At 46.0% G+C, this 18613-nt stretch overlaps 1 protein-coding gene across 1 annotated transcript; it reads left to right on the top strand.

Annotated features, from left to right (window-relative positions):
• The first annotated feature begins 1765 nt into the window (after nt 1–1765).
• Nucleotides 1766–8651, top strand: CLDN34 (claudin 34). Its single transcript, XM_040467613.1, has 2 exons — nt 1766–1935; nt 7699–8651. Exons 1-2 carry the CDS (start codon nt 1809–1811, stop codon nt 8361–8363), a joined length of 792 nt encoding a protein of 263 aa, XP_040323547.1. The 5' UTR covers nt 1766–1808; the 3' UTR covers nt 8364–8651.
• The last annotated feature ends 9962 nt before the right edge of the window (nt 8652–18613 follow it).

Here is an 18613-nt window from a genome sequence, read left to right as displayed (position 1 = left end):
TTCCCAGGAGACATGAAAGTCTACTAGGCCCATAGCACGCTCTACCCCATTCCACGCCCACAACGGTTCTTTCCCATCCAGTGCAGGTGAAGATGTTACCACTGTCAGAGACCTGTTGCCATGAGACGTGATATATTCACAGGTCTTCCCTTCTTCTCTCTCTCCTGTCTTTCTTTTTTTCTCCTGAGAAACAGGATTCTACTAATCATGTTGTTGAAGTCTTTATTTAGGGTGCCTGGGTGGCTCACTTCAGCTCAGGTCATGATCTCACAGCTCAAGAGTTCAAGTCCCACATTGGGTGACCTCAAGTGGCTCAGTCGGTTAAGCGTCCCACTTTGGCTCAGGTCTTGATCTCACAGCTCCTGGGTTCAGGCCCCGCATCGGGCTCTCCGCTGTCAGTGCACAGCCCGCTTCGGCTGCTGTCTCCCTGCCTCTCTGCCCCTCCCCACCCCGTGCTTTCTGTCTCTCAGAAGTAAATAAAAACATCAAAAAAATTGTTAACAATAAAATAATCTTTTTACTTAACAATGTTGGGGATTTTCCTCTAGTTATTTGTTAACATCGCGTTTAATTGCTGTGTGATAGCCCACTATAAAGGTACTCAATAGTTCATTAACCATATTCTCAGAATGGGATTTTTCCTATTTGTTCCCAGTTGTAACCTTGGTTATAAAGGTCATTGGGTGTGTTTCACTTACGTCTCTACATATCTCTCCTTGTTTGCTTGGGGTAAATTCCTTACAGAAACACTAAGCGATTCTGGTGGAATTTTGGCTTCTATATAAAATCTAGTACCCTGAGCGCTGACGTTATGTGATTTTTTTGGTAGCCTCCTGTCTACAGAAGCCCCATTTGAAGCTATTCCCAATCTTCGGTCAATTTCTCACAAATGAGGAATTATTGTACATACTCCATGCTATTTTACCCACGCGGACTATGTGTCAACAAGCCTGTAATCCAAGCCTCCACTAGGAGGAGGTCCTTTCCCATGAATTAAGGGTGTCTTTCCTAATATGTCAAATGTCCATGGTCTTTCACAATTGAATCTCGCCCTTGTGGGTACCACTTCTGCTAACACCTACACATATATGTTGCCATAGCTTTTCTTTCATTGAAATTTTTGTTTTAATGCTTATTTATTTTTGAGAGAGAGACAGAGCACAAGCAGGGAAGGGGCAGAGAGAGAGGGAGACACAGAATCAGAAGCAGGCTCCAGGCTCTGAGCTGTCGGCACAGAGCCCGATGCAGGGCTTGAACTCGTGAATGGTGAGATCATGTCCTGAGCTGAAGTCAGACACAACCAACAGAGACACCCAGGTGCCCTGGTGTTGCCATAGCTTTAAAAAAAAAAAAAAAATTGTCATTACTTCCTGATGGTGTGGGTTAGATACCATTTCTGGGGGACAAGAGAGCAAATGAGTAGGAGACAGGTCTGAATCAGATACATCTTAAAAGTGGACTTTGATGGTCCATTAGTAAACATTACCCGCCCTCCCCCGCCAAAAAAGAAAACTAAAACTAAAACAAAACAAAACCAAAAAACGATATGCAAAGAGAATACATGATTCAGAAAAGAAACCAAAGAGGTGTGGTGATCAGTTACAAGACGGATGTTGCCTTGGAGTCCGGGACCTAGCAACCGAGAACTTGGAAGGCGCAGACAATGGGTGACAGAATGTGCTCACGGTTTAAGGCTGAGGAGAGGAGAGGGCCTTCAGACTGAGCTCCAGTCACGCTCGGTGGCTGAGTGCTCCTGTCTGCCCGCTCGGTGGCTGAGTGCTCCTGTCTGCCCTGCCGAGGGGCCGGCCATGGACAAGCAGAGGACGCTGTGCTGGATAGAGGAACAGCCTGTGCTCTGCGCGTCTAACCCAGTAGCTGGCCGTCGTCCTCCCCAGACTTCCGCTGCGTCGGAGACTGCGTCACTGGACAGTGGAGGTTCGGCCTTCTTTGTTGTGTGTGTCTTACTGTGGTGAAATAGGACATAATCTTGATCATCTTACCATGAGTTAAGTGTACAGTCCAATGGACGTTTAAAATGTTAGGTCAACACCACTGTCCCATCTCCAGGACGTTTTTGGCTTCCCAAACTGAAGCCTTGTCCCTGTTAAACACTAACTGCCCCATTCCTTTCTTCCCCAGCCCCTGGCAACCGCTGTCCTACTCTCTGTCTCTGTGAAGGTGCCCACTCTAGGGACTGCATATAAGTGGAGTCACAGTATTTGTCTCTTGGGGACTGGCTTGTTTCAGCCTAAGGAGGTCTTCACGGTTCATCCATGTTGGAACAAGTGTCAGAACTTCCCTCCTCTTTAAGGCTGATGAATGTTCCATGGTGTGTCAAGACCACATGTTTTCTATCCATGTGTCCATGGACAGACATTTGGGTGTAGCATGAAGGGCACTACACGAACGTGGGGGTGCAGGTATCTGCGGTCTCTTCGTTGGGTAGAGAGCAAGAGGTGGAATTGCTGGATCACGGGGTAATTCCACGTTTAATTTTCTGAGTCTGTGTTGGACTCCTTGGCCACACGAGTGTTTGTTTTGCCCACTGTCCATGATTAATTGACTGTTCGTTGCTCTCCCATTGTGCTGCCCGGTCCTGGACTCTTCTGACACGGGTTCGAGTGGCACCACATCAGTGTCACTCAGGGGTGAAGACTAAGGAAGGCGGAAGCGGCAGACCCTTTCCCTCGGGCCACGTAATCCCGCTTAGAACTCTTCAGGGCTCTCTTCATTCCGCAGCCTCTGTATTGTGACCCGGTTGTAATGGCATCGTGAGACAACCTCACGGGGGGTTTTGAGGTTATTATGTATTTTATCGGCGTTTTGTCGCCCCGTTTCAAGCCTGTCTCACACATCCACAGGCCCACCTCTCCTGAGGCCGCTTCTCTACATGGGTCCACACAATCTACTTCCTCTTTTCTCGTTTATATTCTCCAATTAGCCAACATGTGTAGCCCTCAAATTTAGTCTCCTTGGCTGGTGAAAATAAATAACCTGCCTATCTCTGGGGAAAGGCAGCCATATGGCATCTGTTCTACCCTTGGGAATGAAGACTTTCTGGGTGGCTGGGTGGCTCAGTCGTGAAGCATCTGACTCCAGCTCAGGTCATGATCCCACGGTTCATGAGTTGGAGTCCCACACCAGGTAAGCACAAGCCCTGCTTCAGGTAAGAAGCCCTGCTTCCTCTCTCTCTCTCTCTCTCTCTCTCTCTCTCTCTCTCTCTCTCTCTGCCCCTTGCCGACTTGTGCCCTCTCTCTCTCTCAAATAAAAAATTTAAAAAGGGGGACTTTCTAATCTGAACCAAAGACATATCAGAACTCAGGCAAGTATAAGGTCTCTCTCTCTGTGTCTCTCTCTCTGTCTCTTTCTCTCTTTCTCTCTTTCTCTCTCTCTCTGCCCCTCCTGGGATTCTCTCTGTCTCTCTCTCTCTCTCTCTCTCTCTCTCTCTCTCTGTCTCTCTCTCTCTCTCTCTCTCTGCCCCTTGCCAACTTGTGCCCTCTCTCTCTCAAATAAAAAATTTAAAAAAGGGAGACTTTCTAATCTGAACCAAAGACACATCAGAACTCAGGCAAGTATAAGGTGTACGTTGCACACGGGAAGCTAGCACCTGCTTGAACGCTCCACCAGAAGGTTTCCCATCTTGGGGAAAGCATTTGAGAGTTCACGAAGCTCTGTTCAATGCAAGGGATGGAAATCACATTCAGGTTACGAGCCAGAGAGTGGTAAGAATAGTCGTGTCTTAAACTTCACGAGGCCAGAAAACTACAATTAGGCTCGCTTTCAAAGTGCCCCTTGTCACCAAGGTTCCTTTACACTGAGCATACATCGTGCTTCCATGTACACAATAATCAAAACCCAAACAGACCCACAGTAACAAGGGTTACGAGAAGGTGGAGAAATTCGAGCCCTTCTACGTTGCTGGTGGGATTATCAAATGGTGCCGCCAGTTAAGAAAACAATTTGGTGGTCCCTCAACGTGTTAGACAGAAGAGTTCCCTTGTGACCCAGCAATTCCCCTCCTGCCGAAGACAAATGAAGACACATCCACGCAGAGACTCACACGTTAACGTTCACAGTAGCATCATTCGTAGTAGCCCAGAAGAGAGAAGAACCCAACTGTCCATCACCTGCTAAACAAACAGGTATGTCTATACGGTGGAATACTACCAGGCCATGAAAAGGAATGGAGTCCTGATACATCTGTGGACGAACCCCTAGCACATTATGCTGAGTGGAAGCAGCCAGACCTAAAGGCCACATATTGTAGGACTCTGTTTATATGAGATATCCAGAAGAGGCGCATCTGTAAACATGGAGGACCAGGGGCCGGGGGAGGGGAGAGGGGAGCGATTGCTAACGAGGACAGCATTGCTTTTATGCTTCTCTTGGGTGGGCCTTCCTTTTAGCAAACGGTAGGCAAAATGGCTATACTTTCCCTTAGCTCCCGTGTCACAATGGCCTCATTCCTCCACAATTTCCTTGAAGGGTTTTATTTTTTTTTTTCAACGTTTATTTATTTTTGGGACAGAGAGAGACAGAGCATGAACGGGGGAGGGGCAGAGAGAGAGGGAGACACAGAATCGGAAGCAGGCTCCAGGCTCTGAGCCATCAGCCCAGAGCCTGATGCGGGGCTCGAACTCACAGACCGCGAGATCGTGACCTGGCTGAAGTCGGACGCTTAACCGACTGCGCCACCCAGGCGCCCCAATTTCCTTGAAGGGTTTTAGAATGTCAGGTAAGTGTATGTGTAGGTTTGTAAACGGTAAGTAAGCGAGCCAGGGGCTTTGATGGGATGAGATCCAGACTATCGCAACAGCATCCTTCGGAGTCCCCTTGGTCTCGTCACGTTGTGGGTTGGGCGTGGCCCGTTAGGAGAGAGGATGCCAGCTGCCTGATGGCGAAGGGGTATCAAGTCTCTGTGGCAGGTGCCTCCAGAACAATGGCTGAAAGCGGCCCTCTGGAGCCAAAGACAAGCATGTCAATTTCTCCACTTCTCCCATTAGGTCATGGAGCTTGATAACACTGACCTGAGAAAAAGAATGTTGTCGTGTTCCTCACGACCACATGGCATAAGTTACAGAGACTCTAGGGTTTCAGTTAGGAAGTTCTGATTCTACAGGCCATCAGCGCTGGGTACAGTTTCATTCTTTTTTTTTTAATTTTTTTTTTAGTATTTATTTAAAAAAATTTTTTTTTTCAACATTTATTTATTTTGGGGACAGAGAGAGACAGAGCATGAACGGGGGAGGGGCAGAGAGAGAGGGAGACACAGAATCGGAAACAGGCTCCAGGCTCCGAGCCATCAGCCCAGAGCCCGACGCGGGGCTCGAGCTCACGGACCGCGAGATCGTGACCTGGCTGAAGTCGGACGCTTAACCGACTGCGCCACCCAGGCGCCCCTTTAGTATTTATTTTTGAGAGAGGGGGAGACAGAGTGCAGGCGGAGAAGGGGCAGAGAGAGAGGGAGACACAGAATCTGAAGCAGGCTCCAGGCTCCGAGCTGTCAGCACGGAGCCCGACGCGGGGCTCGAACTCACGAGCCGTGAGATCGGGACCTGAGCTCAAGAGTCAGATGCTTAACCGACTGAGCCACCCTGGCGCCCCAAGATTCTTTAATTTCTAAAAATGACTGGATACTCAATACTGTCATTAAGTACATATGATGATGGCATTTTTAGCTTACATTTGATCTTGCTTTATGCCTCCATTTATACTATCCGAGTTTGCATTTAGAAATGACATAGTAGTCTAGGAATGTGAATTATTGAGGCGCCTGGGTGGCTCAGTCGGTTAAGCGTGCGACTTCGGCTCAGGTCATGATCTCACAGTTCATGGGTTCGAGCCCCATGTGGAATTCTGCGCTGACAGTGAGGAACCTGCTTGGGATTCTCTGTCTCTCTCCCTCTGTCTCTCCGCCCCTACCCTACTCTCTCAAAAAATACAATAGAGTAGAAAAGGAATGTGAATTATGAGGGAATTTCTTCTAGTCTCAGACCCAGTGCACACCTAAGGTATAGGTCTTCAATTTGATTTGCAGATTGGACTCTGAGGGGTTGGGGTGGGCAGGGGTGACTTTTCTGGAGGCCCTGTGTGGCTCTGAACCTACAGACCTTCCAAGCAGTAAGCCCTCTGTCAATTTCTGCTTGCGGGTGCTGTTGTGGTCTTGGGGATGTTTGCGACGGCCGAGGGTTCCGGCAAAAGCCAAGTTTCTGGACAGTCCCACAGAAGATACCCTAATATCCCCGAGCGTGTGTGGGGTTCCTTCCAGGGAGGACAGTGAGGTGCAAATACGAGTTCTTACAGAGTACTTACGTACCGGAATTAATTAATCCTCCATTGCTTTACAAGCTTAACGAAGCCTTTTGTATAGTTTTTATTAAAAAGAAAAAAAAGTCATGCTCATGCCAGAAGTACCTACAAAGCTTGAACAGCCAGACCTCATTTAACAAGTCACAATCCAAGGTCACACATACAGTGTTGAGTGAAAGTAAGCCAGGCACAGAGGAACGCCTACTGCAGGATCCCTGTTCTGAAAAACAGGCAGAATTGAAGCAACACTTTTGGGGACACGTGCTGAAGGAAAGCCCTGTAAAGACAAGTAAGGAAGTGATTCCGTTATCTATCCTCCACCAGGTGGTGCTGACGGGGTTATTTGCCCCGTGCCAATTCACCGAGCTGTACACTTCGATTTTGTGTGCTTTTCTGCATAGATGTGATTCCTCGCAATACAAATAGCCTTAACAACGCTAACCCAGTGAAAAATGTCTCTTACTAACTTAGCACATAGAGACTTCCGGGTGTGTTTGTATGCACGGTGACGTTCTAGGTACTCTTTCGTAAGTTCCCGTTTGGGCTCGATCCATGGTCACCATCTTCCTTTTGGTTATGTTGGAATGGGAACAAGAACGGATGTAATCTTGAAGACTAAACCTGTGAAATGTTGGAAAGGAGGTGGAGGAACTGGAGCCTTCATGCATTGCTGGTGGGAAGGCAGAATGGTATAGCCACTTGGGGAAACGGCTGGGCGCTTTCTGAAAAGTTCAACATCCACGTATCGTACACCCCACTCGTCCCACTCCGAGGGACCTGCACGAGAGAAACGGGAAAGTAGGCCCGTACAAAGTGTTACGTAGAAATGTTTAGAGCAGCCCCATAATAGCCCAAACTTGGAGCCAACCCAAACCTCCAAAACCGATGGAAGAATAAACATTTGTCCAATTGAATAGGACTCAGCGATCAAAAGAAACTACTCACACATGCTACAACAGGGATGAAACTTGAAAACACTCTACAAAATGAACAGAGCCAAGCACAAAAGAGTACACCTTGTTCGATCCCTGTTATATGTTTCACGGCGCCTGGCTCCATTTCACGGATGTAGCATGAATTATTTGACTGAGCCCCATTGTTAGACCTGAACTTGTTTCCCATTTTTCAATATTATCCATAGCATACGGCTAAATATTGGTGCCCAGTCTTAATGATTTCTTTAGGCAAATGCCTAGAAATGGAACTGCCTGTGTGAAAGTCTGTCCATTTTAAGCCAAACGGCCCTTCCCAAAGTGCACTCAGTCCGGGCTCCCGCCAGCAGGGCTCCCGTCTCAAATATAGCACCGCTTGCCACACGGTGGGGGGTGGGGAGGTCACTCTTCCAAGCCCAGGAGCCCCACTCTCACGACGCTCTGTATTTGTTTGCAGATGCCCGGCACGCAGTTTCCATGGCCTTGCTGCAGGGTGCCGACAGCTGCCAAACGGCAGGCTTCACCCTAGCCACCCTAGGATGGATCCTCACCATCATTTCCATGGGCCTCGTGGAGTGGCGAGTGTGGCACATAGGGAACACCTCTCTCTCTCACTCCAGAACGGTCTGTGTGGGAATGTGGAAGGTGTGCATTTACCACCATGCCCCCATCGTCAACAGATCTATATTGTGTTACCATTACACCCACGAGGATACTTACATCCCTTTGGATATTCGTATTTGTCAAAACCTCCTGTTGGTCGCCAGCATCCTAGGTCTCATGGGGAGAGTCTCCACCATCTTTGCACTTAAAAACGTGTGCGTTGGAAGTGTTCAGAGGAATGCCACCCTCGGTCCAATCGTCTCAGGAATTCTGGACATAGCTGCTAGCATCTGCGTCTTGATCTCTTTGATCTGGAATCACCACTCCGTGATGAGTGAAGAGGGTATTGCCTTCCCACCGTTCCTCTCTCTACCCTTCAGGCCCGATACCCAGGAGCTGGGCAGTGCTGTTCTGGTGGCAGACCTGGGTGCCATCATGATGCTGTCCAGCGGATTAATTTTCCTCTTGTACAGGTGCCCCATAGCTCGCCAAGTGCAGCCTCAAACTTCAGAAATGTAAACTCTTGGTTGCATTGGCTTTCCAAATTCAAGATTACCAAGCATTTGTGACGAGTTCTAGCGGGATGCCCTATCAAATATTTCCAACGATTCTAGACCATGCCAAGGGTAGTTGTGGGCAGAAAGTAGCCAACTATTTCCATCTGCTATTTTCTACGTCTTGGGTTCATTAAAAGAAAATTTCACTTAAAAAAAAATCTTCCCCACCTGTCGGTTGGTCTTACGGAGTCTGAATTTCAATTATTGTCGAATAAATAATCTATACTATAAACCTAGTGTATGGACATAAGATTTTCTGTGATTCTCACATGTCCCTTTTTTCAAGTTGGTTTTGTTGTTGTTGTTTATTAATTTATTTTGAGAGAGAGAGAGAGAGCATGTGAACAGGGGAGGGCCAGAGAGAGAGGAGAGAGAGAATCCCAAGCAGGCTCCACACCGTCAGCACAGAGCCTGCCTCGGGGCTCGAACCCACCAACCGGGAGATCGTGACCTGAGCCGAAATCAAGAGTTGGACGCCTAACCGACTGAACCACCCAGGCCCCCCTCCAGAGTATTTTACTTTCTTTCTTTTTTTTTTAATGTTTATTTTTGAGACAGAGAGAGAGACAGAGGATGAACGGGGGAGGGTCAGAGAGAGAGGGAGACACAGAATCCGAAGCAGGCTCCAGGCTCTGAGCTGTCAGCACAGAGCCCGACGCGGGGCTCGAACCCACGAACCATGAGATCATGACCTGAGCTGAAGTCGGACGCCCAACCGACCGAGCCACCCAGGTGCCCCCCCTCCAGAGTATTTTAAAGCAAACCCCAGATATCATGTCCCTTCATCCCTACACACTATCTAAAAGATGGACATTTCCTTGCATAATCATTCTGTGCCTCAAAAAATTGAACAGTTGTCCCTTGTGATCATGAAATATTTAATCAGAATTGTTACATACCTCCAAAATAATTCCACAATTTGATTTCTTCCACACAAGATGCGCACTCTGTCTCTTAAATCTCAAACTAAAGTACTCCCCCTTCGGTGCCCACTCCACCTTTTGTTCTTGTAAGATTTTATTTTCAAGTAATCTGTACACGGAACGTGGGGCTCGAACTCAAAACCCCAAGATCCAGAGTCACATGCTACACTGACTGAACCAGCCAGGCACCCTTGCCTTTTTTTCCTTTTCTTAATTTTGATTTGCCTAAGAAAGTGGGTCTGTTGTCCTCCCGTGAAACTTGTCACATCTCAAGGCTTCGTTAGATTCCAGGTCAGCTGTTTGTGGAAGAGTATGTCAAAGGCGAAGCCCTACTTAGACTGAGTGCATTGTAGCGGGTGGTAAATGGTTATTTACCTTTTTAGTGATGCTAATATTGATGGGTGGATCCAGAAGGGGAAAACCCAAACCCTCTCGTAAATTTCATCCAGCTTCCACCTTTTGATGGTCCTTGTGCGAATCAATGATTGCACTAAGGATTACGAGTGGTGACTTTCTAATGTGAACATTTTTGTCAGATTTATTAACTAGAATGCTTTTGTAAAGAAGAGCTTTCTCTCATCAAGTGTGGCTATTTGGGTTCTCTACAATTCAGCTCAGACACAAAAGGCAAGGTAAATGCTTCATTTTTTTCCCTTTAATTGTGAAATTGCTAGAGGAAGGGGGAAGAAGTCCTTAATTACCTTGGTGTTGACCGATGGCATTTTAAAATTGTTTTCACTGTTAGTTTTCATTTTTGTCTTTTTCTCATGAGAGTATAAACTCAACTCTGGAGTCTGAACTCATGAGACTGTTTCCGTGTTTTTATTGTGGAAATTTTCCAATGCCTTCAAAAGTAGACCAGCGATTTTCTCAGCTTCAAGAATTCTCATTAGGTGCCCTATAGTGTTTCATCCCTATCCTCACCGACTCTCACCAACCCCAGTCTTGGATCATTTTGTAATAAATCCCTGGCAGTGTATCATTTTATTGATGAATACTTCAAAACACATCTCTAAAAGATAAGGACTCCTTTTTCATAACATAACCACACTGTCATTATCACACCAAAAAAAAGTTAATACTTTCCTAATGGAAACAAATGTGTAGTCAATGTTCAAATTCCCCTAATTGTCTCATACATGCTTTTGTGGTTTATTAATTTTGAGAGAGAGAGAGAGAGAGAGAGAGAGAGAGAGAGAGACGGAGAGAATGCAAGCAGGGAGGGGCAGAGACAGAGAGAGGGAGAGAGGATCCCAAGCAGGCTGCATACCTTCAGTGCAGAGCCCCACGCAGGGCTTGAACTCATGAACCACGAGATCATGACCTGAGCCAAAGTCGGACGCTTAACCAACTGAGCCACCCAGATGCCCAGATATATCCAGGTTTTGGTTTTTTTTTTTTTTTAAGTTTATCTACTTATTTCTGAGAGACAGAGAAAAGGGAATTTCGAGCAGGCTCCACACTGTCAGCAAAGAGCCCAACACAGGGCTCGAACTCATGAACCGTGAGATCATGACCTGATGTGAAATCGAAAGTCAGATGCCTAACTGAGCCACCCAGGTGCCTCTTGTTGATACAAATTTAAATAACTACTCCCAGCACCCCCACGCAATTAGGTATGCCCTCCGTGGACTGTGGAATGCCTTTTTCTCCCCAACTTCGTAGGTGGTCCAGTCAGCTCCCAGGGTAACTCCTAAGTCCTCCTAATGCCCTATTTCATTACATTCTGAAATCATCCTGGAGGCTGGCCTAGAAGAGAGACAACACCTTGAGCTCACTCACTGATGAATTCTTTCCCCAACATTCACTGGGTGTCTTTCACATGAGAGGTGACATCAACACGTTTCACCGAGAGCTTTGAGGATATGGTGTATACAAGACACACACCTCCCACTTGTGCTGCGTGATTGCTCACGCTATTCACAGCCCTTCAGATGCGTAAATGGCCTCAAACGAAATAAATGACTAAAAGATAAGGTCTTAATGGGTAAAACTCAGACACACTTGAATCTAGAGTGACAGACTGAGGGTCATACTGAGTTCACAAGAGAGAAATCAAAGGGCTAACCTGGAATGTCTTTCTTTTCAAGGAACATTTATTTGTTTGAGAGCATAGTGTTTGAAAAAATTTCCCCACTGTGACAAAAGTCTATCAGCTACTTAAATTTTTTTAATGTTTCTTTATTCTTCAGAGGGAGAGAGAGAGAGAGAGAGAGCGCGCGCGAGAGCGAGCATGAGTGGGGGAGGGGCAGAGCGAGAGAGGGACGCAGAATCTGAAGCAGGCTCCAGGCTCTGAGCTGTCAGAGCCCGATGTGGGGCTCGAACTCATGAGCCACGTGAGACACGGCCTGAGCCAAAGTCGGACGCTTAACCTACTGAGCCACCCGGTCATGCCAGTCTATCAGCTATTTAAATATGTGTTCCAAAATCATCGCCTGTGGACCCGAGTGGGCTGGGTGCTCCGCTAGAATGTTAAACAGACACTTCCTTTAGGCTTTGTGGCCAGATTTGTGGGCAACAGATTCTTCCTCCTCTCTGATGGAGATTTTGTAAAATTTTAATAGCATTCTTTAGGAAATCTCCTTTCTCCGCCGACTATTTTTTGCATAACACCCTTAGCTCTCAAGCTTTGGGAACTGGGAGAAAATCACACCCTTTTGCATTTAGTTAAAGAGTTCCTGGCCCCCTTCCCAAGTCTTTGAAAGGAGCTGGATGGCAAGTCTGAGTCCCATGCAGACCTTCAGGGCTGGCCTTGGACAGAGTCCCACGTATTCTCCATGCAACTACAAGAATGGCTTGTAAAGTGGTTCCTCGGTAAACATCACATTCCCCCCAGTGAAATCTCCCCCTGTAATAGGTCTGATTCAGGCCAACTTTACATACAGGGGCTTTGAAAGTGGATTTGTGTAATTTAAGTGGATCAAAACCACAGGTTACTTGGAAAATGGAAGCTCGCGGACGATATGCTTATGAGGAAGGGTTGCCCAACCCACCCCCCTCACAGAAGCGATACCGTGACCATGAACAGAGTGGCACATTTGCCACCTGTTGGTCACAGGGGAAAGTGGCTAGATTGGCTTTGGTGAAAATTTAGTGGTGACCCCCTTCTGCCTCCAGGCTCAACAGAGAGCAAGCCCATGGGTCCTAAAGACTTTAGGTGCAAAAGGCCAAGGGATCACCATGGCAGGGTCTGCCCTGGGGGAAAGGGGAGAAGAAAAGGGGGGAAAATGAGTTTCAAGACCTTCTGAAGGACCTTCATTCGTTTCTCGGGTTAATGGCTATAAATGGAGGCAACTGTGGTTAGTTTACCTCGGGAAAGGGCTTTTAAGGAATATTCCCAAGCAGCTGCAGAAACCCCCTTTGTTTCAGGGAAATTCCCTGTCTTCTCTGGCTTGACAAGGACTGACTATTTCCACCTGTTGGCGGGAAAAACCTGCACCAGCGCATCTGTCTGAGCTGATGGAGTTTAAGGCCGGGAGACCTCCTTCTCCGTCCTCTGGACTTTTACCGGCCTCCAGCCCGCCTGCTGGGCCAACACCTCTTTCGCTTCCCGCCCCCCTCCTCCTGTTTCTGCACCACTTGGGGTGTGGCCTGCCTACCATCCTCAGGGCCTGAGGCACCATCGGCTCCTCCTCCCACCCTCGTGTCAGCACCCACTTCGGATCTCCCCACCAGTGTCTCAGGTAAGCGCTGACAACGGGGAACAAATCGACTGTCTTTTAAGCTGACGCAAGCGAAACATAATTCGGTATTTAAACTCATTGAAGTTTGTTGGTCCAATTAAAAATAAAGTTATCAGGGGCGCCTGGGTGGCTCAGTCGGTTGAGCGTCCGACTTCGGCTCAGGTCACGATCTCGCGGTCCGGGAGGTCGAGCCCCGCGTCGGGCTCTGGGCTGACGGCTCAGAGCCTGGAGCCTGCTTCCGATTCTGTGTCTCCCTCTCTCTCTGCCCCTCCCCCGTTCATGCTGTGTCTCTCTCTGTCTCAAAAATAAATAAACGTTAAAAAAAAATAGAGTTATCAGCATTGAATATAAAACGTTTTATTCTATCTAGGTTTCCTAAAGGGCAGATAAGCTAATGTCATCTCCCTTGCAATTTGCTAGCAAAAAGGTGACTTAAAGTGATGGTTAATTCGGTCTCAAAGCTGTCGCGGGTAATTGTTAAGATAGCTTTCAAAGGCTTTGGTAACCTGAAACTTTAAAGTTTTTGCTCGGATGAGAAATTGAAATTGGATTCATTAGGCATCTAGGTCTTTTCGAAATGAGATAAAGTGCTAAAGCATTGACTGCCAAACATAAGTTTGAGCTTTTGACTTCTCATCACATGAAACAAAGGATATTTGGGTCTGTTGGAAAACATGCCTTGTGCTTCATCGATTGATGAATTTGCCATCTGCTGAATTCTGCTGTAACAGTTCACGATTGGTTACTAGTTAGTTTTGCCTGGAGATTAAGGTTTCTGAGCATTAAAATTCTTCTGTTAAACATCGTTAAGACAGATGGAAGGAAGGGAAGCAACTCTGTATGTAGACAAGTAGGAGAGGTGTAAGGAAGATACAAGGAAGGGAAATACATTTTTGTTGAAGGTAAAAGAAGGTAATTTGGTCCTAGAATTGATGACGTTTTGGGGTCATGGGGGGCTTGTGGCGTCTGGAACTGAAGGCCAAGAAAGAATTCTGGAAGACGTCTTTGGTGCAAAAAGCCGATTTTATTAAAGCATGGGGACAGGACCCGTGGGTGGAAAGAGCTGCATTGGGGTCCTTCTGGGTAACTCATTATCTACCCTCAGGTTGGGAGGGGTTCAGGGATAGAGTAAGTCTCTAAGGAATTCTGGAAGCAAGGTTTCCAGGACCTTGAGGGGCTAGCTGTTGCTAGGGAAACACCATTTACTACCGTTTAATAAAAGCTCGGTCCTGAGACCCTTCAGATGCATATGAGGGGACGGGGCACAAGCTTGGAGCCTGATTGCCAGCATGTATCCTGGGGCAGTCCACGTAAAGGAAGTAGACTTCCAGGATCCTCGAGGTTGGGACAACGGACAACAACAACGTTAAGCCAAGGTTCTCTTTTGCCCCCAGCAAAGTGTCATCGTGGAGGCAGCTGAGCTCCTAGAGGGAGATCACTCTGCCGGTTTCAAGGACTTGTCAATGGGCTATAGGCGGTAAGGGAATTTAGTTTTCTGTTCGCCTCAGTGTTCTACATCACCATGGCAAGCGCTTAAACCCCTTTCCTTTCCTTTGCTCTTGGGTGGCCGGGAGTGTCTGAGGAACGTCACACAGATCCCTCAGATGCCCTCAGCCTGCCCCAAGCTCCTTCATCAAAAGGACGCTGGTTGTTTGGAGAAAAATGGCTTGGGACAAAATCTGAATGCCAAGGAAAGTCGTAGAAGGTTTGTGAAAGGAAATCTTTGGAAAGGAATTTTATGTGTGGTCAGCATGGACTAAGGTTAAAATAAATGGATTTCAATTTTTTTTAATGTTTGTTTATTTTTGAGAGATAGAGCAGGGGAGGGGCAGAGAGAGAGGGAGACAAACAATCCGAAGCAGGCTCCAGGCTCGCAGCTGTCAGCACAGAGCCCGACACAGGGCTCAAACCCACGAACCATGAGATCATGACCTGAGCTGACTTAGCCACCCAGGCGCCCCTAAAATAAATGGATTTTTCAAACACACTAGTATGAGACTGAAAATCTGCTTTTCTCTCTGTTCAAAAGACAAAGTTTTCTTGGATTGTTGATCTGCTCTTCATAAAAAAATGTAAACAAGTATCTTTTTTGTCTGCCGGGAAAACCAAGCTTATGTTTTGTCTTTATCAAGTCTTTGATTACTTAGTTAAAACTTCTCAATGTTAAAGGAGCTAAGTTTTGCTAACAACTATATAACCCTACATACATATTTGCCTTTGAATCTCTTATTGCCACCTTGGTTAAATAAATAACTAAGTTTTAAGTTTTGTAATGATCTGTGATCCTATTTAGGCATGTGCTTTCTAACTTTCTAAGGTTTTAACAGATTCCCCAAGATTTAAATTGTAAATGAAGTCTTTTTGACCAATTAGGCTTGTTTGTTTCGTATGTTACGTTACTTGAAAAAAACTCAAACAAATAATGGTGAACCTCAGGTTGTATTGCTTGGATAAATGCTATAACTGTTCAAATAAATAAATATATATATATATATATATATATATATATATATAATTCCTAAGGTTTTAATATATTTTGGTAATAAGGTCGTCACTTGATATTCTAGTTATCAAAGTGCTAGGTGTCACAGAAATCATGAATTCCCTTGTCAATTGCATCATAATGAACTCTCATATCAGATTGTTAACAGTGTCCATTTCTGAGATTTTGCCATTTATAGTTAATTGTTCTTATTCTCTCACAAAACGTCTTTCATCTTCAAGGACACTTATAAAAAGGACTTTTAGGACAAATACAAGCGTTTCACATCTTTAAGATTACTGAAATAGGTAAAAATTTCCAGAACTAACTAAAAGTTTTATTTGAACTAAACAAGAATTAGGAACATGGAACTAAATGAACTGAGGAAGATTATAGTTTTTGTGACTCTTGTTTGAAACACTATTGGTACTCATGGGAATGCAAACTGGTGCAGCCACTCTGGAAAGCAGTATGGAGATTCCTCAAAAAACTAAAAATAGAACTACCCTACGACCCAGCAATGGCACTACTAGGCATGTATCCACGGGATACAGGTGTGCTGTTTCGAAGGGACACAGGCACCCCCATGTTTATAGCAGCACTATCGACAATAGCCAAAGTATGGAAAGAGCCCGAATGGCCATCGCTGGATGAATGGATAAAGAAGATGTGGTACATATATACAGTGGAGTCTTACTCGGCAATCAAAAAGAATGAAATCTTGCCATTTGCAACTACGTGGATGGAACTGGAGGGTATTATGCTAAGTGAAATGAGTCAGTCACAGAAAGACAAATATCCTAGGACTTCACTCACATGAGGACTTTAAGAGACAAAACAGATGAACATAAGGGAAGGGAAACAAAAATAATCTAAAACCAGGCAGGGGGACAAAACAGAAGAGACTCCTAAATATGGAGAACAAACTGAGGGTAACTGGAGGGGGCGTGGGAGGGGGGATGGGCTGAATGGGGAAGGGGCATTAAGGAATCTACTCCTGAAATCAGTGTTGCGCTAGATGCTAACTAATTTGGATGTAAAATTAGAAAAAGAAAAAGAAAGAAAGAAAGAAAAGAAAAGAAAGAAATAAAAGAAATACTATTGGTACTCTAATGTTTGCTTTTCCATATTAAGAAAAGTTTCTCTTAAGATATCTATGACTTACACGGTCTCATGGTTAAGTTCTTGGGATTGAGCCCTGTGTCTAGCTCTGTGCTTGTGGCATGGATCCTGCTTGGGATTCTCTCTCCCTGCCCCCCCCCCCACTCTCTCTTCCTGTCTCTCCTCCATTTGCACTCTCTCTCTCTCTAAGTAAAAAAATAAACTAAAAAAAACCTATGACTTACAAAAACATGATAAAAATATTCCTCTGTAAACAAATTAAGGCATTTCACTTTTCTTTGTACCTAAAACCCTCTGAAAATCAGAAGGTCTTAACGAGACCTTTCTAAAGGCTTTTTTTTTTATAAAAGGCTTTTAAAAAAGGCTTTTTAAAAAATAACTTTTTAATGCTTTATTTTTGAGAGACAGAGAGCTAGAGCATGAGTGGGGGGAGGGGCAGAGAGAGAAGGAGACCCAGAATCCAAAGCAGGCTCCAGGCTCTGTGCTGATAGCACAGAGCCCGATGAGGGGCTCAAAACCATGAACCACAAGATCATGACCTCAGCCAAAGTCGGATGCTTAACTGACTGAGCCACCCACGTGCACCAACACTGTTGTCTTTTTTAACTAAGTTTATTTATCCCTTTTTTAAAAAATTTTTTTAAATGTTTTATTTATTTTTTAGACAGAGAGAGACAGAGCATGAGCAGGGGAGGGGCAGAGAGAGAGAGAGAGGGAGACACAGAATCCAAAGCAGGCTCCAGGCTCCGAGCTGTCAGCACAGAGCCCCACGCGAGGCTCGAACTCACAGATCGTGAGATCATGACCTGAGCCGAAGTCGGACGCTTCACCGACTGAGCCACCCAGGCACCCCTATTTATCCCTTTGAATGTGAATGGTAGCTTGCAACATGGGTAATGGCATCCCCACCATTATGTCTCTCTTCCCATGCCACAGTGACATGACCGCGTGCGCGTGTGGGGAAGCAAATGACTGAGTTGTGACTTAGAAATGGCAGAGATAGCGGCGCTGACAGCTCAGAGCCTGGAGCCTGCTTCAGATTCTGTGCCTCTCTCTCTTTCTCTGCCCTGCTCACACACTCTCTTTCTCTCAAACATAAATCAACATTAAAAAGGAATTGAGAGAAAGAAAGAAAGAAAGAAAGAAAGAAAGAAAGAAAGAAAGAGAAAGAAGGAAAGAAAGAAAGAAGGAAAGAAAGAAAGAGAGAGAAAGAAAGAGAGAAAGAAGGAAAGAGAGAGAAAGAAGGAACGAAAGAGAAAGAAGGAAAGAAAGAGAAAGAAGGAAAGAAAGAAAGAAAGAAAGAAAGAAAGAAAGAAAGAAAGAGGAAGGAAGGAAGGAAGAACGGGCAGGGTTAGTGTTGCCAAACCACAGGGTGTCATTCCTTCAATAAATTGGACACATCTTTGCTCTTTTTCTTTTCAAATGTTTATTTATTTACATTGAGAGAAAGAGAGCACAAAATGGGGAGGGACAGAGGCGGTGTGGGGGGGGGGGTGGACAGAGGATCTGAAGCGGGCTCTGCACTGACAGCCGAGAGCGCGACGTGGGGCTTGAACTCACAAACTGTGAGATCGTGACCTGAGCCAAAGTCGGACACTTAACCGACTGAGCCACCCAGGCGCCCCTATCCACTTTCATTTTTTGTGGGACGTAGAGAAGACCACAGATGGCCACTGTTAAAATTGACAGAGAATTTGTCAATTTTTGATTCTCTTTTGATGTGAATAAATGCCCTCCGGTATCAGGAGAGGCAGGAAGCACTGTGCCCACAGCAAGGGCTCTAGAGCCTGCCTCGGCCGTTTCTATCTATGTGACCTTGAGTAAGTTACTTAACCTCTCTGTGCTCGGTCCCCTCATCTAGAAAATGGGGGTCATAGGGGCGCCTGGGTGGCGCAGTCGGTTAAGCGTCCGACTTCAGCCAGGTCACGATCTCGTGGTCCGTGAGTTCGAGCCCCGCGTCGGGCTCTGGGCTGATGGCTCAGAGCCTGGAGCCCGTTTCCGA

The sequence above is a fragment of the Herpailurus yagouaroundi genome, unplaced genomic scaffold (assembly GCF_014898765.1).
Source record: "Herpailurus yagouaroundi ecotype Mexico unplaced genomic scaffold, PumYag 67525, whole genome shotgun sequence".
Taxonomy (NCBI): domain Eukaryota; kingdom Metazoa; phylum Chordata; class Mammalia; order Carnivora; family Felidae; genus Herpailurus; species Herpailurus yagouaroundi.
The sequence above is the reverse complement of the archived record's forward strand: the minus strand, read 5'-3'. Positions and strand labels throughout refer to the sequence as shown.